Below are 24,431 nucleotides of genomic sequence, written 5' to 3'. Positions count from 1 at the left end.
ATAATACTGTTTATATGAAAGAAAGATTATTGAAATAGCAAAAATTTAAACAAACAATTCAACAATTCTACAAAATCATAAGCAAAACAATACAAGGCTACTTCATGGTGGAAAAAGCTACTCCACAACATAATAGTCATTGAGTTATCCTGCAGGATGAGTTAGGCAGCTAAATGATTTGTGTGAATACTTTACGGTGCTAGGTGTATGCACTATTGGGCCCTTGAACTGCTACTCCACTGGCCTATTCAGAGGCTCCCAGCCAGAATCAAGAATCAAGACATCACGTGACTCGGGAGGCGGGGCTGCCGTTTTCATCAGCCAGTAGCCGTAAACGTCAAGCAGGATCTCTGCAAAGCAAAGAGAACATGAATAACGGAACGCACAATATTTACCAATATGATTATCAAGATACCGTTAGAAACGCGTGGCGCTTATGAATAAGAGCAGACCAATAAAGAGCCAGCCGTATTTTCGGCTGTTGAGGTAAAGAATCGGCCCACCATCTAAGGCTTTACATTGATCATTTAGGATGGCCTGGATATGGAAGGTAAGTGTGTCTACTGAAGAATTTGCTTGTGGAAAAAGCAGGGGTCTGTTTGTTATATCTTCGATTATGTTGCTCTTTTCATATGTGATACGATCCAAAAAAGATATAATGGATTTACTCACGCTGCTGGTACACTACGTATTGTTGCTATACGTGGCGTTTCAGTGTTTCCCATTGGTTCTAAGGTTCGTCAGAAGCGGATACAGAGTAGCTTAATGAATGTAAAGTAACGGCTTCATTTCATTTCGATCTCATGAAAAGGGTCGTCGCCATACAGGTTTCTGCTACGTGTACTAAGATCTGCTGACTTTACCCCTTAGGCTACCACCGACGTAGGCTATTATGTTAAGCCTCTTGCTCTTCAATTGTGTTCTTTGTTGTTTATTTATATTGGTAAACATTCGAGTTGACTTCATTTTGCCGTAGTTGGAGACTAGGATACAGATCATATCTGTTTGTTGTAGTAGAAGTGATTTACTGTCAGTTTATAAACGTATACATCCTCTTATAAATGTTATGTGTGTTGCCAGTTTCCTGTCTCCCAGCATTGTCACAAACTTTAAGTCCACCTTCTCCACCTCTGTAAACTTCAGGTTAGGGCCTACACCATAAGGTCATATCGATGAACGCAACTGTTGTACCAAGTTACAGCGTCAGGAAAGGTTTTAAATGTATGCTGAAGTCCGTTTTATTATTGTGCTTATGCTGAACTCTTCACACTCTTCTAATCTTCTTACTGAACTTGCTTTTGAATTGGACCATTAGACTGCCGGAAAGATTTTACATTTGCAGGTGCAGTTTATAAAACAAATCTGGAGTGTCTTCAGGTGCACTTCATTCAAGGCTTTATGGCTGCATTGAAATCATGAGCAGTAGTGGCTATGCAGATAGAGGAGTGAAATGTACCTGTTAAACCTTCAAAACTAAAATATGGTCATGAACTGTTGATAGTGAACATCCTGTCCATGATTTTTGTTTTTCACACAGAGTATATGATATTCTATAGTCTACTATGCCTGATTTTTCCAGATATTCAGAGGAAGCAGTGCTGTTTCTGTGTCTGTTTTCTTTTCAATATTCATCCTTAATCGTTCCTAATTGGGGCTTTGGTGTCTGTCTCAAATGTGTCGGAAACAGTCCCTTTGTTGACTGCCATTTTAATTATTTAATTCAGAGCCACTGAGCTGTGTAAGAATGTGAGAGGCCACAGTGCTCATATTAGAATGGCTCAAACTAGACCTACCCTCATCCTACTTACACAACTGGTCATGGGAGTCAGGCTTCTTGATGCAAAGTGTGAGGACACAATTGGAGTTGCTTTCTTTCGGCAAAGTACGTACAGATTTCTGTTGTACACAAAGGCCGAGACACATTTCGAGATGCATAGTTTAGACACATACACACACATTCAGACACACACATATGTGCACGGACATGAACACACACACACACACATACAGTCTCACACACAGGCTACATTAACACGTACACACACACAAATCCCCACACACAACCAAGCACACACACTACCAGTACATTAATGAGAGCGACTAGTCTGGGGAGGAAAACAATGTTCTCAATTACCATTTTATCAGCTTTTTATCAAGGAGCCAGAAGGCATCATAGCATTTAAACATGTAAGTGGAGGGGAAATAAAGCATTTAAACATGTAAGTGGGGGGGAAATAAAGCAGAGGGGTCCTAGAATCTGCTCTAGTTTCCAACACCCAAAGCAATGACGGAATGAAAGAATGGCAGCGTTGTCCAACTCTCCCCTATAATTATTCACAATGGCTTAGGCAGAACTCCAAGAAGATGCGTTCAGTTTGGTGAGGGAGGAGAGACCGTGTTTGAAAGCAGTGTTCATTCAAAACTTCTAACACATCCAATAGAGTTCCACATGTCAGGTTGCGTAATGGTTAACTGGAGTGGCTCATTGACAGACATTTGATTTCTCCTGAGCAAAGTGCAATTTAGTATAGAGATCGTCATCTTTATGCACACCCTGAGAAAAAGGTCTGTGTCCTCCTTAGAAGTATGATGTGTCTTTCATTCAGTTAAACAGAGCCTATGTAGAGAATGTCCATAGGCATAGACCCATTGAAATGGTTCTGGTCCTAGATTTGTTGCTGTGTATGGCAGAGTGGGAATTTTTTTGGCCATGCGTTATAAACTTGTTTTTATTACGGGAAGTAAAAATGCTCTTTATGTTGCATGCAGATAATTGCAAATGCTCTTTCTCTCGTGTGCTGTGTAGCTAAAGATGTAACTATATTTAGCCACTACTTTGGATGGTTGACTGCGTAAAAGAAAAGTGAACCTCAAGAGCCAATAGTATGAATGCTTTTTCTCACTGTTTTAATTTGGATACGGATAAATAACCTCCCTTTAAAAAAGTCTTTATTAAGTAAACTTTTCAACTGTGTTCAAGTCCAAAATATAGTGCATTTTGTTGTACCCTACTGCATGATACCATATGACAACAATATTTGAACAATGTTCAATATACAGTAGATCAAAGATAAAAAAGTCATTTTCAATTTTCAATTTTTTTTTTAAATGAAAAGAGTGGACTAGTGGTACTAAGCTCTGGGTCTGCATACTCAGCTCCATTGCTATTCCGAGAGAAGTGTGCCCTTTGCTTTGTAATGGAAATGTAACCTCCATGTCGATCACTCTGAGTCAGAACTTTGCCTGATCTGCTCTCATAATGAGAGATCAACATGCTCTGCCTGTGCTTACCCAGGCTCACTTTGATGATATTTTCTCTCTCTGTTTTCAGCCTTCATCTCCTCTCTAAGCAGGAGTTTATATATCTGCTGATTTGATATTTAAGTTTTTTTTTGCTTATGCCACATGGTGTTTTCACATTAAAGTGAAGAGAGTCCAAAGTATGCAGAGATATGGCTGCTCTACTTAAGTTTAGTCGTTTAGTCATGTCGCTTTTTTCATCTTATGCATTAGCACATTTCCTTTGTTTATGTTCTCCAGTTTGTGTAAGACAGGATTAAGAAGGCATGAGGTTGATTTGATAAGCGAAAGTGTCACGGCAATTGATTTTTTTTAGACCAAAATGCCTGGGTCAAGAGATGCCTATGGCTTCAAACCAGCAGACAGATTATGAGGTCACAGTACAGCTGGATTACTCACCATGTTTTCACCTTTTGGCCTGAACAAGCCACACAGTTCCCTTTTAGTAGGTAGAAAAGTCCAATGCACACCATTAAGACAACCTGGATGCGGTCCAGGAGAGTCCTAATCGCTTGCAGTCAACACCCCGCTGCACCGCACTGCTTTTTATATATTAAAAACGAGCATCAGTGTGCATTTAGTGCCGAGAGAGTTGGCTTAATTCAGTCAAACTGCACGTTGTGAGCAGGAATTGGATGGTGGATCAGGAGGCGTACCGTAGCCAGCGAGGGACGGGAGCAACATCTCATTTTAAGCATAATCTGGCTGGGAGTGGTTGCAGTTGTACTATGCATAAGTAGCTTAGGCGGAATGTGAGGAGGCCAGAGGAGATTGACAGCAGCTGGTCTCTCCGCTGTCAGTTTGGGAGGATTTTCACTCCAGGGCCATCAGACAGTGGCTCTATGGCAGGTGGTCGTGATGGGGCTGGAGTTTTACCTGAACTCAGTCGGGTATGTTTAAGAGGCCAACATCATCTGAGTTGCCGTGTCCAGGGAGGCACCAGTCAACACTTTCACTTAGTTTGAGGTTGTGTAAGTCAACACAGAAACTGAGTTAGTTGCATGTTTCTGAACTCCCCAGTCCATTGAAATTGTCAGGTCTGAGCACCAATAGTAACTAATATCAAATGAATGCATGGATGTGTGTGTTTGCGTTTCTTTCAGTTCACATATAACATGAAAGTTTGGAGTTGCCCTGGTCAATCCCAGTTGTGTCTGGCAGCACATATTGTGTAAATATAGCTCCGAGCAATGAGTCTGGAGCTCCATCCATGTATGCCCATGTAATGTCTGATCCTGCGGAGCGTGTGAACTGTGCTGGGTATTCTGCATGGCTGATCCTGGCTGTGGGCTGCCCTAGAGCCAATGTTTGAGCAGAAGCAGAAAATCCATCTAATTGTATTAGTGTTATCCAGCGGTGGGCCTAGCTTGCTGCATTTACTGCTCTCTCCAGTAGAGACGCCTGTTCTCACAGACAGACAAATCTCACCATGGAGCAGCTTCTCTTTTCATATGTATCATGTTTCTCATAGTTCTTTTCATGGCTATTTCTTTTGGTATGTATCATTTTTAGCATAGTTCTTCACACATCCAGACACACCTACTGTACCTGAAGTGGCAAGCACAGTTTTGTCAAGCACACTAGAAGTGATGCAGCAACAGAACGGCAAAGTGACCCTACAGAGAGCCAACAAGTTCATCTCGGTTCAGCAGCTGTGTTTTTTTATGGGAAGTGGGTCAATTTGGACAAATTGCCACAAAATACATTGAAATCATGGAAGTTGGCCTCATTTACAGGGTAATGGCAATTCATTTAAATGGACTGTGAAACCAACATATTTATGATATTTTGGAGTTTCAGTAGTATCATTTCAGAGATATTTTGACTTAAATGTGTTTGTATGTTTGGTTAGGACGATCTAAAGGCCATTTTCAGTGTAATTTATATAGATTACCGCACACGGCAGAAAAAATAGAACCAGGTAGTGCTGTGCTCACTCATTTTGTGGTGCATGTACTGTATGGAGGAATGCTGACATTACTCTGTCATCTCTCCTCAGTGAGGAGCCAACATGGAGACTTTATTTTGTTCATCTGTACAGTGAACAGTCTGACATCTGGCAAAGTCAACATGTGGTGGCAGGACATGATCAGTCACCAGTTAATTCTTGGGTAATCTTGGCGCTTTATGATGGTGACAAAATGGGAACTGATGGCATAAGTAAAGGGAACAGTGTTGGCCTTTGGACTTTGGATAGTTTTAAATAGGTTTTGAATAAACTTTTTGAGATATAGTTAACAACTATTTGATGATCATTGTCACAGAATAAATCCTTGCACAACATGTATTCAACACAACAAAATTCAACAAGATATCAGTTTCATGCATAAAAAAGTTAGACTCACAAAATCTTTAGACAACCCTCACCAGACACAACAATCTTTAATATTCTGTTACGGTCTATAATCAGGGTATCACCATGTACAGTTTATGTCAGCGTACAGTGTTTACATTAGGTAACTAATTGTCAGTTTCATGCATAAAAACTTCTTAAAATGCCAGCTCAGAGTCAAGGAGCTGATTTTGCAGAAATGTATTTGTTCTCCTTAGCAACCAACAGAAACCACATTAAAAGGTCAGAGCACCTCTCACTGCAACTTTTGAAATGTCAAACAGACTTATTTCAAAAAGCATTTAGAAAACAAACCAGGGTAAAAAAGTTGACACTTTACAGTTGTGACCTATGTGTGTGTGAGACAAGGCTCCTGTGGTCATAGAATACCAATTGCTCTTCTCCTAGCTCTCGCTGCCAGCTAGCTTCCTTCCTGCCCGTCCACTTCTCTGCAGCAATTTGTTGACTTGTGCTTTAAGAATCAGGAATTAGGAAGGTTCAGTTTCCATTTGAGGTACTCCACTGCTCTGTCTGGCCCCATGTTGTTATCACCTAAAATTAGAGTGTGGTCTAAATGTGCCAGTTTGGACACGATCGCATACAGGTCAGGGATAATGCTCTAGTTAGAGGTGAGTGTTTTTGCTCCGCACCGAAGTGGATGATGTGTGTCTGGATCAGAATGCAGGCAACGTTCATTTTCTCATTGATACACATGGAGATAGTTGTTGCAGATGGTTGTTTCAGTGACAAATTTCTTGTAATGGCCAGATGCTAGATTCCCAAGACCTTTATCACAGAGGTTGGATGTACACTTCAGTGTTATGAGTGTAGTCATTTTTGAACTATGACTACGTTTAAAAATGTTGTTATCCCTTGTGTAATAAACATATCGTAGAATATAATAACATATTATGAATATGTGATACAGATAATCAAATAATAATGAATAACAATAATCTTCATTCAAAAGCACCTTTATGTGGGATGGTGTTTGGTGATTTTGGCATGTACTTTTGTTTGCATTATTCTAAGTTACGGGCAGGTCGTAAATGCCATTTCTGATCGATGGTTCAATAGGAGCATTAATTGCTCTCTGTCTGCACTGACAGCTTTTTAAAGTGCCGAGTCCTCGCACAGTGCCCCACCTCTCCCCTGCCTGTGCTCTCCTGCAGGGAACTACAACCATGGGGCCCAGTCCTGCCAGGAGTCCTGCCTTCTCGTTATAAGACAGCGTTTCAGGACCCTGGCCGGATACCTTGTGAAATACACCTCTCTGCCTCATACCCCTAGAGCTCTTAGTTGTTGTAAAATCATGTGAATCCTGTGATCCTGTCAACCTTCCTTTCCTGTTGGATAGGGAGGGAAAACTAAAACAAAACTTGAGATGGGTAACTAGATTTGAGATGGAGGAAATATTCACTATCAATAGGACTTTTCCCCTAAACTGTTCTTTCGAGTTCCTTTGAAGTTGGCTTGAATGAAGTCCAATCACTTAATGGCTGAATGGAAAGAGACGCAGAAAAGCTTTTTCCTGCCCAATAGGCTGGTAAATAGTTTACCAGCACTGTGTTGGTTGTATTTCCGTCTCAAATAGAAAAGTGCTGTGAGAGACATTAAAAGGTCAGTATGACTGTGCCTGTGAAGCCTGTATGCACAAGAACCGACCACTATATTTTGCAACTTCAAACCGAGTCAGGCACTTTCAAGAGTTTATTTCAACATGGACAGGGTTCGAGGGGGATACCTGGTCTGATTTCTTTAAGCTGCTTAACATCTCCACGTTAATCTGCGTTCTCCTAAAAGAGCACAGCGGAGGTGCATTTATTTGGGTGGGACTTTGCCCGTATTAGTTTCATGTTCTCATATCCTATCCCCTGACTTGGACAGATGGGCGAGGTACATACTGTCCTGCCTTTTTCAGAACAGGGTGTCCCAGATCCTAACCGGGCCTAAAACTGCATGCATTATGTCAACAAGCTGGAGATGAGCTGCAATGTAGGCACCCTTCCAGGTCCCTTAAAAACCTTCAGTGGGAATCACATAATCATAGGTGTGTTTGGCGTCCTGTGTGCATGTGGCAGAGCAGTATTTTGTGTGCTGGATTTCACAGCAACTGCAGTGGTTGCATCAGTGCCCTAGAGTACTGACTACAGATTGTTAACTGAATTGCATGAGCATTGCAATGCCCCCCCCCCCCCCCCAAACAGGTTGTCTTGTATATTTTATACTGTATGCACCTTCTGTGAAATCACATTTCCTTGAAGCCAAAAACCTTTCTTAACCTCATGGATGAATTTGGCTTTGTTGTTTATGTCTGTTCTGCGTTTGATGATGCGTACATATGGCCATAGGTTTGCCAGTGATTGGGTGAGGTAATCAGTCCTATTCAGCACCACCATTCAGATCCCTACCCACGGTGTCTGTCATTTCCAGTCTCTGAGTCATGTTCTCTCTTCATTGCTGTACATTGGCTATTCAATTGTTTTTGATTACCCTCAATCTTGAGCTTTGACATGGAAATGAAAATGGCCTCTTTCACAGCACTGTGTGTGCTGAACTTCGAATGCAGGCCGTCACAACCACCTTAGGCACTGAATTAATTTCTCCTTGCCCTTTCATGCACCAAGCTTTCATATCGCATTTGTTTGGTTGCTTTTGCTGTGGTCATCTTTTCTTGGCTCTTGGTTATTTGTGTGAGTGAGCTGAAAAGTTTAGGCCTGTGGAAAATAGTAACATAAGCATTTCTTTTGGACCCTATATCAGCTGCTCCTGCATTGCTGCAGTCACTATTTTTTTTGCTAGCGTTCAGTAGCAGGCAGCCTGGACCGGACATATGGTGGCAGCAAAGTTTTGCCAAAACAGCAGAGAAAGTCACAACATTTAATCCAGGGTTTAAGGATTATTTTCTATTTGACATCAGATACAAGTAAGCATCCTTGTAAGTAGCAGCGAGTGGCGCGTGACCCACTTTGCTGCTATTCGAGTTGCCCAACATTAGTCTCTCGCCTTTCCCTACTTGTACTCCAACACAGCACAAAGAAATCAAGCGGCTTCAATCAAGTGAGATCATTGTTCCAACAAGAAAGGCCATATTAAAGCAGTAACTGTTGGTGTGATCAAGCAGGCAACATCCAACTAGTATGTCATATAAGCAGGGCTGCATCTTTACTGACCGGATTTAAGCAGATCTTATCAAACAGCCAGAGGATGCATGGCCTGGCATGAGTTCAGCCGCATCACCATTTACTGGAATTAGTAGGGAAATTTCGAGAATAAAATCAAACGCAGGGGTCTCCTTCTTGTGCTTGTAAAATGTACGATGAGTACATCATGAGAACATCAAACTGTCAATCAAATCTGTATTTGTATGTCTCCTTTTGTGTAGACATTGGAGGAATGCTGTGGTTCAAACAGATAAATAAATATAGATAAATGCACAAATTCAAATATAAATATGGTAGGCTATCATCAAAAATAAAACAAAGTAAAATTAGAAACGCAGATTAAAATAATGTATTTAGATAATGAATTAGTGGTGTAGTAATTATACACCTAAGATTATGTTCAACGCTGTGGGTCCGTTGCTGTAATAACTATAGTCATCTGGAGCGCTAATGAAAGACTTTATTTCAGCGGACTGAAATATCATGTAATTTGCACTTCCAAGACATAGAGGAAATGCCTTGCTTCAGTGGTTCAGGAGAGAAGTGGAGGGGGGTGAGAAACAGGCAGATGGAAGAGGCATCAGAACATGGAGAGAGAGAGAGAGAGAGAGAGAGAGACAGAGAGACAGAGAGAGAGAGAGAGAGAGACAGAGACAGACAGACAGACAGACAGACAGACAGACAGACAGACAGACAAACAGACAGACAGACAGACAGACAGAGAGACAGACAGACAGACAGACAGACAGACAGACAGACAGACAGACAGACAGACAGACAGACAGACAGTACACAGAGACAGATGGAGAGAGACCATCTCCTATAGTCGGTTCTGACCTAACATAACATGGTATGAGGACTTGTCTGACATCACACAACACTACTCCTCTTCCCCCTGAAAGTTCTACATTATTGTAATAGTGGCTACCATTTCAGCCACTAAAGCAGTAAAACTTGACTAAACCATATTGAAAATCAATATTTCCATTTCATCTGAAAACTTTCAGAAACCCCATCTGAGAAGAGCATTGAAACCATAGTAACAGCACTGGCTAAAACCAACCTTATTAAAATCGCCTGGTTGTTGTTTGTCTCTTGATAGGCTTCATCCTCCCTCAGAATGGAATATGCATCGAAATGAAATAGTGATTTTTTTTTGCATTTTTTTTCACCCCCGCTTAATTGAAATGAGAGTTTAAGTGCTCACTCAGACCAGAGTCTGGTAGGCAGCTCACAATAGAGGTAGCAGTTTTGCATTGCAAATGTCGTTTTCTCTCTTCCTCACTGTTGTGGTTTGAAATAGCTGCAGACTGCGCTTTTCTTTTGTCTGTCAGACTCATTTCCTCTGTACTGTGATCAGGAAATCATCACGGTCTGATCGTTGTTTACTGAGGGGATTGATTTAGCTTAGTTGAAGTCTCACTTGGCTCACTCCAAGACGGAGATCTTACCTCCAGCTTCTCATTATGTGAGATGGGAAAACAAGGAAATTAATTGGCTTAAAGCCTTGCAGCTTCCAGCTAATTCCTTTTCAGTAGATGCTGAGCTGACATGAGCATGATGGCCAAAGTAGCAAAAATGCATTTGTAGTAGACTTTTTAATGTTCAAAATGCAATTTGTTTATTACATACAAAATCTATTTTGGTCTTGTTCTTGGTTAATGCAAAGTTCATGCACATATCCAAACGTGGATGACAATGTACTTGATGTATAGGAACACATTGTTGTCTGCATCAAACAGTCTCTTGGAATTGACAGAATTGTCTTATATGTGTATTTGACCTACATGTTTGAGATTCAAAATCAAATTTGTGTTTGATGAACTTGAAAAAAAAACTGTACATGTTTGGGATTAAATACTCTAGTTTGAATATTAGTTTTGAGTCCTGTATTTGATACTTACAATACTTTTACCTTGAAAGCCCCTCAGGCAGCTTGTCATTGTTGAATGTCATTGCTACAAGCATGTCATATTTGTCAGCATGGTGAAGTCATAAATTGAGGGATGGCATCATCCGAGTGCAACAGTGCTGGTTGTTGATAGAGGCAGTTTTGTCTGTAGCCAAGGACACGGTGCTTGGGGGAAGGGCAACACATCCCTCAGTATCCCTGTCTGATTTGGTGTAGGTCTAATAAGGTGTCATCAGCCAGCTTTTTAATATCACGTTGCATCAGAGTCGTATGACATCTTGAGGTTCTGCCCCATAATCAGACAATCTCAGCTTTAAGTTTGCACACACCATGCAACTCATCTAATAGGCTTTTGTTGTAAACAATGTATGGCCAGACTTGTGTCACAAAGGAATTTGATTTAAAAGTGTAAATGTGCATTTACATTACATTTAAGGTACAGTGGTACAAGGTACAAGGTCCCTTTACAAGCATGTGTGAGTACCTACGATGGCCATCAAATGCCATCTCAAGCCATTGAAGAGGACCCGCTCCCTATGTAGATACAAAGGGTTCATTCCAAGCAAAGGAAAACACAACAAATTGTAGTCACAGGTAATTAATTATACATTAGCTGGAGCAGATTCAGGAATAGCGAGATCCGCAGCAGCCGCCCAGTTCATGTCAGCTACCAGTTTACCCAGAAGGCCTAGCAAAGCAGCAGGTGTCAGTGATTTTCACTCCTGTCATAAAATCCCTCCGTGTTGGCTCATAAAACGCTTCATAAAAAAGTATTGTATGCATCCAGTTGAGCTCCTGTACCTTGAAAAAGCCCTTGAGGTATTGGAAAATGAATAGGTCTAGAGAAATGCAGTAATAGCGAAACTCAAATGTCAGCATCCTGAACTCACACATTGAATCTCAATAGCTCAGAACCACAATCACATAATGTATGATGTAAGCATGCAGCTGCATTTTAGTTAGAAATGACAAGACACTTTTTTTATCATCACTTTTGTGAGAAATTTGAATATTTTAAACAGCTCAACTATTATTTTCTATGTAACCTTTGATGGACTAACACAAGCTTGTCAAAGTGTTGTGTATATTACACATACAGGGTTTAAAAAAGAAACACATTTTCAAAACCTCTGTACTGTATCTGGTGCCAAATCCCCATTGGTGTCTGTAGTCCAGGGATGGCGCTGTTGCCCTCCATGTGACTGCCATCTCTCTCCCGTGAAAGGCCCTAATGGGTGAAATTGTGCAGAACACGACCCCGGAGATGATTATCCCCCTGATGGATAGGGGGATGATGAGCAGAGTCATATGTCGTCCATCTGGCCGCCAAAAGGCCATCCTGCCATCCCTTTGCAGGCCTTAAAGTCGCCCAGAAATTTGACACATCATTTTGCGGTGATTTGTGGCCACAGATTTAAATCAGAGGAGGAGAGGAAAATGTCTTTTTTTCCATTTTTTTGAAGAGGCCAGACGAGTATGACAGGATAGTCCAGATGGTCAGCTTTTCCCTGGTCTGAAAATGCACCATCTCCCAGTCTGTCTCTGAAATGCCCAAACAATAAGTTGGAGTTTCTGCTGCCTCTAGACATTGACTGTGGCTTGGAAGCCTACCAATCTTTTTTTCATATCATCATTATGTTGGCCCCACTGTGTCTGCCACCACTGCCTTCCTACATCCACAAAGAAACTAAAATGGCTCTCAAAATAAAGATCTACTGCACCAAACAGGGTTACATGGCAGTGTTGCTTCTAATTTATGTAATATAAACTCTAATCACTTCATCTTTTTTTAAGATTTCACGTACTGAATGGTTACACTGACATTATTAAAATCGTCGTATTTTCTTCACATTTTCCTCACAGGTTTTTGAAAGACACTAGGCTATATAACAGCAGTGTTTTCAAGATTGAATATTACGTGATGTTATTTATTATGATGTAACATTTCACCCAATCCATACTGTAACATGCAATATTTGTACAGTGTGAGCTGTAAATGGTCATTTTTGGTGTCAGTTCTCCATGTGTTTGATCTCACTTGAGAAGCGCAGGCTGCAACCACCATGCAACTTTTGATGTCAGAGATCTAAGCTCTGCCGGAAAGCCAAGGCAGTTTTGCTGACAGACACCCTATTATCCCACTGCGATTGAAAAGTAGATGGCAAACTTCATGCCAACTACTTCAAAGATTCTGCAAATCCAACCTCACAAACTGAGGGCAATATCTGTCCTCTTCTAGCAGAGAGCAGGTTTACCATTATGATGAAAAAAAATATTTAGATACTAACTACATTATAGCATTAAAGCATCATGTCAGAGGCAGCGTTTTTAGTCTGTCAGTAAACAGTAAACAGTTTGGTCATGTCTGTCATGTTCATGACAATATTGTTACACTGAATCTATGCCAAAATGTTCTATTTTCTGCCATTCCTATTTTTTAAGTGGTCTTTTTAGGTACAAACTTTTTGGTATTTCTGTTATGTTACGTCGTCAGGTTCTATACTGGAGCGCACTTCTGAGACGTTCTTCTTATCAATGTGCCTAGAACAGGCCTCCAGCACAGAGAAACAGCACGAAAGACTGCAAGGCTTTGTTAGAGAAAAAGGCAATGATACATTTGTATGGATTTTCCAACTATTCTGAGAGTGAGGAGAATTACTCATATCAGGTGAACTTTGGAATGGGATTAACTATTCAGTGACATTAAATAGCTTTATCCTCAATAGCTGTGGGGATGGTATCAGGTCTCACTCAGACTGCTGAGCTGCAGACAGGGGTTAAGAGGTTTTAGACTCAGACTGCCAAAACATTTGCAGCGCACATGTCAGTAGTTTTGGTGAGCTTCCTAGACTTGATCCCAACAAACTACGCAGTGAACTTTCTCCAGAGTAAATGTCTAATCATCTCGCTCTCCGTCCTCACTTTCAATCTCACTTTCCGTCCTCAGAGGAAGTCGGTCATTGCGACAGGCCTGATCGTGGTGGTGTCTCTCTTCGTGGTGGTGGTAAACTACTCTGGGAAGCCCTACGACCTGCTGCAGCCCGTCTTTGGCCAGAGCTTCAGCAGCCACTGGATGTTCTACAGGCAGCCTCCCAAGGCGTTCAAACCCCACCCAGGCTACCTCAGCATCCCCAAGCAGGAGGTAAGAAACAGACCCCCCTCTAGACCACTGCTGTCATCTACACTCGTCACGTTGGAACAAGAAAACTGGTATAGCTAATGTCAGAGGTAACAAACCAGTGTATCTCATGTGTTTTCACTGGGTTGGTTGTGAGTTAGCTGGCACTAGAGCTAAATGTGAATGCACTGTACTACTGCTATGAGTAAAGTCTATGAACTGCTCTTCTATAACAGTGTTGCCTTGACAACAGTGCCACCCCAAACTTTGAGCTCGCCAGTTTCACCACTGTGCCCAAAAAACGGGGAGCCGTGTGGCTGCCTGGGTCAGAGAGTGGAGAACAAGTTGGCGCATTCCCATTCTCAAGGTCACTTGAGCCGTTGCCTGGAGCAACGCAAGTCTTTTGGCTCTGTGGGAATGCATCCTCCAGGAGAGTGATTTATAACTACAATTAGCCAGATGAAAAGGGCGGTCAGAGGTGTTTGTGCAGTTAATTAATCAGCTTTCACTCATACCCCATGCATTGGTCACCTGGAAAGAGTGTTGTTTTTTTCCACCTCATATGAAATGAGGACAGAGTTTTAAACCATTTCGAACAACAATAGATTGAGTGGGAGATCATGACTGCTTATATGTTTCTGCCTCACTTCACGGGATAGTTCCATTTAGGTTACAGGATGTGAAAAGGGGGGTTGTTAGTGTCTGCATCTTGCTAATGTCATCACCTTCCCTTTGGAGTGCTTTACTCACCATAAAGAGAAGCTCGCCAAAGGGGCTAACTGAGATTAGCTGTCAGCTCAGTAAATCTTCCCCAGTAACTGGCAGTTTGATGGATATCCCCTTTCTCTTTGTTGATGTCCTTGTCAGTACTGAGCTGTATCTCTGAGCTCTTGCTGTGGAACACATCTGATGGTTAGGATATGTCGCCTTGGGTGGTCTAGTCATTTGTTTTGTTGAGCCTCCAGCCAACAGACATCTCTTCAGCTGTTAAGTGGATGGAAGAGATGTTCGTTACACTGCAGTTAGTTTTCTGAGCTACACTGATGCCTGTATTAGACATTCTGTTGCTACAGTTCTATGTTGATATGTTTAATTTAATGTAAATTTATTTTTTATTTGATTGATTTCATTAGACTGCAGTAGGCTACAACCAATACTGTGAAGCCGTGCCCTCATTTTAAATTTCAAATATTTTTATTCTTTGGCTTTTGCTTGGCCTTTTTTTTATCTGAGTCAACCACTGCTATTTAATCACGAGATATTACTTTGTCTGAGGTCAAGACACTAAAAATGACCAGGATGCAAGGAAGGGAGAAATCTCTGCCAAGGGATTTAATATTCTCCCAGGACCTATAGTGCTCTAAACTCTAAGTTTGTCTTCCGTACATTCTGATGCCAGTCACACACACAGACGCACAGTGCAGAATCAAAAGCAATATAGCCCTGTCATATTCAACCAGTCCCAGAAGGACCAGCCTTTCATCTGCCATTTACAGAATACTTCATGAAATACTCAGTTAGTAGCACATTAAGTCTCCATTATGGGGGCCGGGGTAAAAATGCTGCTTTAATTTTTCATCTGTGTATGGGACCCGTAGCGTTCTTCAGACAGCTTTGAGCTGTTTACACTCTCGGTTTAGTTTGTGCTAGAGTATCAAAGCTTGTGTGCTATTGAACAGTAGAATTAAATGACCCTGAGAACAGTTTCTCCAAAAATGACAAACTGGGTTGCATTGGCCTTGTCTTTGAAAAGGATTTCAAATGGAATAATTTCAGTGTTCAGACACACTCACACACACACACACACACCACTCACCCCTACCTCCTCATACACAAAGTATAACCCTAACACTAACCCTGACACTAACCCAGTCTGAGAAAAGACAGGCCCACCTTGCATCCTCGTCTGTGTCAACGAGTGCCCAAACACACTCACACACACACAAACACATCCCATTTCCCCCTATGGAGGAACAACACTCATTCATGTAACTGCATTATGGCGAGTCGAGGCCGGTGTCTGTTTGTCTTTTCCCATCACTCTCTCTCAAAGCAGCTCCATGCACTCAGAAGCCTCCAGTGCCTATGGGTACTGGGACGGGTGGGGGAAACCTAAGACCTCAGCATAAAAAAGTTGCATTACCTGACCAATGAATCATTCATAGGGCTTTAAAACATACTGCGGGTCAAGGTGTTTCCCTTGTGTCATACGGAAGAGTAGATTAGGAGACCTCTGACAGGTTGCTGTGCAAGCTGCCAGCTTTCATTAGGCAGTGATTGGACACGTATTATACCTTTGTTAATGTAGTGTTGGTGGGTACTGTACAGTAGGTGTCAAGCCATGGTGAGATGGTATCAGTGTGGGGCCGTGGATGCATGTTTCATTAATCAGTCAGCGGTCAGGGTTATCTGTTTCAGGGCGGCTCGTTTGAATTATGCAGACTTGGTATTGCATGTGATGAATATCTATGTTGCCCACACACAGCAAGTCCCGGTAGTGGCTACATGACCTGGCCAGTCTTCCACCATCTCTGTATTAGAATCTGGGGCATGTTCCTGCTGTTTATGGATCACTTTCAAATCCTTGCTTTATTTTTTTAATTATTCCCCATGAGAGCCGAATAGCAGGATTTTTCTTTCTATTTACATGAAAACATTTTAGAAAACAGATTCGTTTTTAGTCAGGTTCTGGTTTCTAGAGGCTTGAAGTAGATGAAGAAGATGCTGAAGTTTGATACGGTGACATTTATTCAGACATAAATATGTTGTCCGCCCTTTTTAAAAGCACAGCCATTTCCAGAGTCTCTCTATCAGATTTACGACAATGAGGAAATGAATCATATGTAACAGGCACACGCTCCTCTAAGTCTATTATATTCGGCTCATGATAAGTCTCCAAAGCATTCACAGCATACAGTAATATGTCCTGGCACATCATTGCTATTACATTATCAACCCCTCACAAGTAGAAGAAAGGGACTCTGAGAACAGTTTTGCCTCTTTCTCTCTCTTTCTGTGCGTGTTGCTGCTTATAAATCAGTTGGAGATCTCCACTCTCAAGCCTTGCTCCGAAGTTGAGCTCATAATGTGATTCCCTATTAACGAATAATGCTTTAAGCATTCTCATGAATCTCAAGGTTAAGCATAACCCCCTCAAGGCATAAATTAGTGATTGTCGTGTGCGCTGCTTCGAGCGCCGGCGCAAACTGCTCCTTGGTGTTTTTGCTAGTAAAAAAAATCAAAAAGTGTTCCAGTGTACGCGCAGTGGGTGAGACTTTGAAGCCGAAGGGCATGCTGATAGACGACCTTGGCTGAGGGAGAAGAGATGATGAAAAAGGTTTCAGATGTAGCACACCGCCTGGGCCAGAATGGACCGGATTCATTTACACATCTTAGGGTCCAAACGAACGTTCTGCAGGGCTGGGTGCATTGAGTGGAGCGCAGGTAGTTTAAAGAAAGCTGATGATGCTGCTGATCAGTCAGTGAGAATCCCTCAGAATGTTATTTTGCTTGTTTTAAAGGTGTAGTCCATGATGCTACTTCAGCACACTTATTTTTGTCAAATTCAGAAAATTGCTTCTCACGGCCCTTTAGCGTAAAAAAAAACATCCTTTCACCAGTCACGGACCTACCTTTAATTGAAACGGATAAAATAAACCTTGGATGCGTACAGTGTGTCAGTTGGGCCACCTGAGGGCAGTGTGCATATTGTTGTACCGTAATCAGCTCTATTTGGTATGGACATGTTTTAGCACATGGTTTTGATGAAAAAAATGGTTATTTTTTTAAGTTACAGCATATAGATATGCCTGCATGCTTGTGTGTACCTGCTCTACACACACTTTCTGTAGATGTTCAGCTCCGCTGCTTTGGTTGTGCTCTTGTGGTATCAGTAGCTGGTGAAATTATTACATGATTAATCACAATTTTAGAGACAACTATCATTACCATGTTGCTTTGCAGCCAACACTAGGTTCTACACCCCATCTATTTCAGACAAAGCGGATCCTGAAAAGTGTGACAGTGTTTTGCAGCATGCAGCAGTTCCCATCCATAAACATAGTATGGAGCAATGAGACTGCCAGTGTACAGTTTTTTTCTAATGTAGAACTGTTCAAAGTAAGTGTGCCATCATTCATAAGTCAGGAATGTAAAGGATAATTTTCCCAAACCAATGGCGGAATAGGTGTCCGAAGGTTTCAGCGTGTTTGTCTCTCTGCGCTTTGCTGAAATATAATATTTATTAAAGCACCCTTCTTGGCACAACCATAATTAATCTGACTCCAACATAATTAATCTGACTCCACTCAATTTGGAACTCAGCCTTAGCTCCTGGCTTTAAATGTATATTGCTACCCGTTAGGTAGGCTGACCTAAGGTAATTTCTTTGGATACCTACAATCTATTTAGATGAATACCCCTCTTACTTTTTTATAACCAGTTTCCTCTAAGATTAGTGTCGCACATGATTTTGCCACGGCCGATTACTTATCTTTTGGCATAATCCATGGAGACAACCTTCTAGTTACGGATACTACCTCAGAGGCTACAGTGCAGTTACGGGGCTTTGCACCTAGTTTGATCGACTTGGTTCAGGGACGGGCGCCAGGCTGCTGTACGTCTCCATATAACCATTCTATCCAGTGCAGAGGCTGGTCGGCAATCCACCGCAGTATAATACAATTAACACTTTTGCTGTAGCATGTCTAGCCTAGTTAATTAGCCAGGTCCTGAAGACTTACATATTGCTATTCGGTTTGAAACTAATCCTAGCCAGCCATTGCGGAAACACCGTAACCTACGAATACTTCTCTGGTTAGTTTCTGGAGAGTCCACAGTGGGTCAGAGTTTCACAATTTATTCAGTCAGGTACAAGTTACTAATACAGTTACATATTCAACGTGTCTAAGGTGAATCATCTAAGGTTACAAGTAGTGCTGTCAAACGATTAAAATATTTAATCGCGATTAATCGCATTTATGTCATAGTTAACTCAAAATTAATCGCGATTAATCGCAATTTTTTATCTATTCTAAATGTCCCTTCCCTTTTTTCCATCATTTTATTTTTATTTTAATGCCCTTATCAACATGGAAAAGTTGATTGGCTTGCTTTATGCAAATGTTTTATTTTATTGAAAACCAATATTGCCAAACAGGGCGGTACAAAATAAAATTATAAAGTGCACATTTTAGGTAAACAAGGACTCAGCCTATAGTGCAGTTAAACCATGGCTTAATATTTAATTTTTTTCAAGTTTGCTGGGAAGCAGTCAGGCCTCTTATTTCAGAAACATTGAACCGTAACAGTTAGGTTACCAATAAAAGGTAAGCCTACTACTTCTTTGCTTTCAGCCAGCTGCCCGTTGACAGTTTCAGACAACAGTGAAGCTCGCTTCTTTTGCACAACACAACTTTTAAAAGTAAACTTTCCATTCAGAAGCTTTTTTATCATCCATTTCGCCGTATCGCGCTCACCATTCACTCAAACCGTAACGTTAGCCTACTACACAGTTTGCGAGGCCAAAAAGAATGTCAATCTAAAAAAAAAAAAAAAAAAAAAAAAAAAACTTTAAATAAAAAAAAAAAAAATCGCGTTAATCTCGCGATAAAAAAAATGACGGCGTTAAAATGGGTTTGCGTTAACGCCGTTAATAACGCGTTAAACTGACAGCACTAGTTACAAGTATAAAAGAAACATATGAAACATCCAAACATTCAGAGAATATGAACATACCTGGCTGCTCAGAAGAAGATGACTACACACATAGAGTGTGTGAGGCTCTGTTTACAGAATACTCACAGTCCTTTGGTAATCTTCTCCTTAAGTACCCATTTAGTCCTACATCTGGTATAATAATTAGCCACATGGACAGTGGTGTTTCTTGATAAGGATCACACATTGAAACAGACAAAGAGGGGTTTGTCCCCTCCAGAGGGGGGTTACCTCCAAACCCACAGAAACCAGAATTCTCATGTCTCTGAAAACCATGTTAAGACTAATCTATGCAGCTGCAGGACTGAGACCACTCTACCACTCAGACTGAGACCATTCAAATAAACCCAAACATGACAAAGAAATCATCTTCTAATGCAATATCTCACTTAGTACTCTTAAATCCATTTTCCTGCCCCTAGTTTAACCCTTGCATGGAAAAACACAGGGAGAAAACCAGAGACAGAGGATAGAGATAGGAATACCAGCAGGAGGGTGGGAAATCAAGAAGAAGAAGAAGGCCATCTGTGTTTTTCCAATCCAAAGATTATCGATCGCTTGTCAGCTTTGACTTACTCAGGGAAAACACACACACATGTATATTTACATAATATACATATATATCTATTTATCTAGACCTATACCTATAAGTGATGCACTTGAAAAGCAAATTGTTAGCTCACAAGAGGGATTTTGTGGACCTTAAATGGAATTTTGCATTTAGTTTCTTCCTATTTGAAAGCGTTGATCAGAATTGGTTGGGCAGTCCTGCCCTCACTGTGTTCTTCTGAGCCGTGACAGCCTGATGCCAGCCCTGCTCTCACTCTCATCCCTGATGTTTCTGAAAGACAGAGAGCCGTCTCTCACGGTGAGGCGTGTGTGTGTTTCCTCACCTGACAGCTGTGCACACACACGCTGTCCTTCATGTCACAGGAGGCGTGCCTGTAACAGCTGGGATGCCTGGAGAGCCTGTGTTCATTGGGTTCCAAAGGCAGAGGCGCACCAGGTTTTCATGCACAGTTAGCAGTGCATGCTAATCTCCGTCCCTCTCCTCTCTCATTCTTTTCTTATCCTCTCCTGTCCTCCCCTTCCCTCCCCTCTTCTCTCCTTTCCTCTCCTTTGCTCTCTAATCCTTTCCTTCCTTTTCCTCTCTTCTTTTCTCTTTGCTTCTCCTCCCTCTCTTCTCCTTCCCACTCCATTCTTCTCCTCTCCTCTCTTCTCTCCTCTTTTCTTTGCATCTCATCCTTTCCTTCCTTGTCCTCCCCTCCCTTCTCCTTCCCTCTCTTCTACCCTTTCTCCCCAGCTCCACCAGTGCATCCCCCTGCTGGGTGCGGCTGATCAATGTGCTCAGGGAGCTGTGAAAAATGGAGTTGTGTGACAGGCAGGGTGAGAGTGGGTGCTAATGGATGGGGGCTTTTGACAGCCCAGGGCTACGGAGCCTCTCCTCCAACATACATCAGTGAGGGGTTACGAAACTGAGCACCATCATGCAATGTGTTTGGATATCTACTGGAGCTGTTTGGCAAGAAGCACTTTTGTGTTCTTGTTTTCTCTAGCTGTCACCCTGCAACATGTAACATGGTGTTCAAAAATAGAAACAAAAATTTAAAAATTACAGTTTATCGTTAAACAAAGTTGAACAAAATGGAGGTAAGTTTGGCAGGTATAAATGGCTTGTGTGTCATATTTGTAAACATTAAAGTGAGTGCAAGTGAAAGAGAGCAAGCCACTCCATTACCAGGAGGTGTCATTGATAGCTTATTTAAAGTATGTCAGAGAGCAGAATGTCATCTTGCTCTCTGCCTCAGTCACAGCCAGTGTGCTTGTTAGTGCGTTAGTCTGTGAAGCTAAGCCCTGTCGGCCTACTGGTGTCTCGCCGTTCCTGATCACAAGGGGAGATGACACACGGTGCCTTTAACTGATAGCATCACCCGTGAGCTGAGCATGCGTGGCCTCCTAATTGACGAACAAGCACTGGTCGATCAGTACCCACTCCATCAACCCTAGAGCTTGCTAATGTGTTGTTCAATTCTGTAGATTAACCAAGCAGGGCAAACAATCGGTAATTTGTTGATGTGATGTGATTGCAATCTAGTGGCCCCTGGTACATTAGTTGGATAAATGCAGAGAACACAATCTGATGAATGTAATGTTATGACATGGATTATAACAATTTACTTTGTCCTAACAGGAGATTTAAGCAGTTTCTTTGCATTTTTATGCTATTGTTTATTTAGCACAATTGTGATAACATGGTGACGTAATGTTAACGGAGCACTCACACAACTGCAAACAAACAAAGATGGCGGACCAAACTCCTGCTGGTTGAATCTCTTGAAGCCAATGTTTCAGGGTACAGTCATTTTATAAGGCAGTGTCAGAATGTAGTCTTCTTCTCCGGTTGTACTGCTGCAAGGTTTTTACTGGGGCATTGTCAATGTTCGCTGATAAATGAAAGAAAAAAGTGACAGGAGACTGTCAGGGCTGTATTACTTCAGGCACTTCTTAATATGTGGCTGTCCTTGCAGGGGATGATTACTGCTGCTAAATCACAATTTGATGAATTTGATCAGCCTGTGAAGTTTTAACATTTAATGAAAGCCTATGAATCTGACAGCTAGAGCCAGATCTGAATGCTAACTGGGTGTCACCCCCTTTTTGCCTATTAGCCTCTAAAGCTTTGGATTGGATGAAATAAAAAGGTCTCTATGAACCAGACTCCTCTGCTGTGACAGAATGGTGGTGTGCTAAATGCTTATCACATGGTTGTCCTCCACATCTCCTGTCCTCAAAGACAGTTAAGGAATGTTCTGGAACTACACGAGTTGTGCTCTGACTGGCAAGTGTCTGTGTCTGCTGTAGCCTCTGAGACCTCCACAGTATCCTATTAACCAAACACTAGCTAAAAACAAAATGTGATGTGCATTCAGGTGGTGCTGCTATAGCAAGCCAGGAGCAAATGCTGATCATGTGTCTGATTCTCTACAACGTCCAACAGTGAATAGTGTGATATAAAAAAGACCAAGGGTAGTTGTCTGTAGCTGGCATTCACTCTACCCTACCCGCGCTTTCTGAGAGACCACTTTGACTGTTCACCATGTGCCTGTTACCCTAAACCCTATGATCCTCAGGTCTCCATTGTAGTGCACATCTATGAGCAATTCAGCTTGAATTTGAATGACATTGTGTTAGCTGTGAGGTACATGCTAACCCTCTCCACATGTGTCTCCCCTCAGCCTCTGAAGTTGCACTGTGACGTGTGCAGCATCGTGTCCAGCTCGGGCCAGATGCTTGGTCAGCAGGCGGGGCCTGAGATTGACCGCTCCTCCTGCATCTGGCGCATGAACAACGCACCGACGCAGGGCTTCGAGCGCGACGTGGGCCGGCGCACCACGCTACGGGTGGTCTCGCACACCAGCGTTCCACTGCTCCTGCAGAAGCCGCAGTACTTCTTCGGCCAGGCCAACGACACGGTCTACGTGGTGTGGGGCCCGCTCAGAAACATGCGCAAGGACGGCAAGGGCATCGTGTACAACATGCTGAAGCAGGCGGCCGAAAACTATCCGCAGGCCCGCATCTACGTCACCACTGAGGAGCGCATGAACTACTGTGACACGGTCTTCAAGAAGGAGACAGGCAAAGACCGGTAAGCCCCCCTAGAAGGATTCCGTGTGACACGTTAACCTGTCCTATTCGCCACACTGATGTTGATGATGTTTCCTTGGGTATTCCAAAGTTCCGCTCTTTTAATTGGAGCTGTGGGCCAGCTGTCTCCTTGACTGGGTTTGTAGTCATGCCTCAGGCTTAAAGAAATGTACTGTGTGCTTGTGTGGAGTTCTGGCAAAGAGGAATACATTATAAATGATGAACAATCCTTCAGATAATCCCTCCAAACATGTTTTATACAGTATCTCCCTTCAGACGTGTATGCACTGTATCTGGCCACTGCTTGCTCTGGCTGTAGCAGAGGTACACAGCTAGGTGTTATGGTTTGATCTATATCACAGTGTTATTGCTGCATAGATGCATCACTCAGCCCAGCTAGGCATTATTGCCATGAGAGCATTGTGTGTGAGTCTGTTTCTGCCGTTGCAATATTACCCCTCAAGACCTTCATCAATCCAAAACAATGCTCTCATAAATGTGTCATTTTGCATTTTTCACTGAATTATTGTGTTAGGCACAGCTCCTTGTGGAAATTTATGGAGAATATAATATCTTAGGATTTCTTTTCTTTCGATTGCTTTCTTTCACTCTCCTATTGCCTCTTCTGCTAACTCATTCTCTCTTGCTCTCTTTATCTCTCTCTCTCTCTCTCATTCTTTCTGTTAACTCCACCACATTTTCCCAACATGCCCTGCCAACACATGCAGTTGTGCCAGCAGACTTCCTGAGTCTTTGTGTGAGCCTTTATATCCATCTTCTCCAGGGCAGGCAATAGACATGTCGGTAGTGTGTCGGTCTGGGATTATTTCCTAGTCCTGAGTAAAGCTCTCCTTCCTCCCAAGTGTAGACAAGCATCTTTTAACGAGCCTCCATTCCGTGATCCAGTGGTGAGCATAAGCTTTATACTCACTGCCAGGAGACCATAACAAGTGCATGTCACAGACCGTGAACAGATGTGCGTGTAATATAAGTTGTAAATCTGCCTTTAATAGAGCCGGTTTGGGAAGGTGGGTGTCAGATAACAGTTGGTTGCCAGAGCCTCTGCTTGGAATCGAATTTGGAGGAGTAGCCATACTTAAATTCACCACCTGTGATGAAAAACACATACGAGTGAGTCACCTGTAACACAGCATCCTGCCAATTATACCTTGGACTTGCCATGTAGCATGGGAATAACATTTCAATGTGTACATTTTGTTCTGTGGAGAGGTTTCACCAGGGGCA

At 42.2% G+C, this 24,431-nt stretch overlaps 1 protein-coding gene across 1 annotated transcript in view; it reads left to right on the top strand.

The window, feature by feature from the left end:
- The first annotated feature begins 297 nt into the window (after positions 1-297).
- st6galnac3 (ST6 (alpha-N-acetyl-neuraminyl-2,3-beta-galactosyl-1,3)-N-acetylgalactosaminide alpha-2,6-sialyltransferase 3) overlaps positions 298-24,431 on the top strand; it is a 49,905-nt gene continuing 25,771 nt past the window's right edge. Inside the window, exons 1-3 of the mRNA XM_012815383.3 lie at positions 298-550; positions 13,656-13,850; positions 22,778-23,187. Of these exons, the coding sequence (XP_012670837.2) occupies positions 533-550; positions 13,656-13,850; positions 22,778-23,187 (623 nt within the window). The 5' untranslated portion in view covers positions 298-532. The remainder of the gene's footprint in view (positions 551-13,655; positions 13,851-22,777; positions 23,188-24,431) is intronic.

This window comes from Clupea harengus, chromosome 22 (assembly GCF_900700415.2).
Source record: "Clupea harengus chromosome 22, Ch_v2.0.2, whole genome shotgun sequence".
Lineage (NCBI taxonomy): Eukaryota > Metazoa > Chordata > Actinopteri > Clupeiformes > Clupeidae > Clupea > Clupea harengus.
Note: the sequence above shows the minus strand (reverse complement) of the source record. Positions and strands in the feature narration are given on the sequence as shown.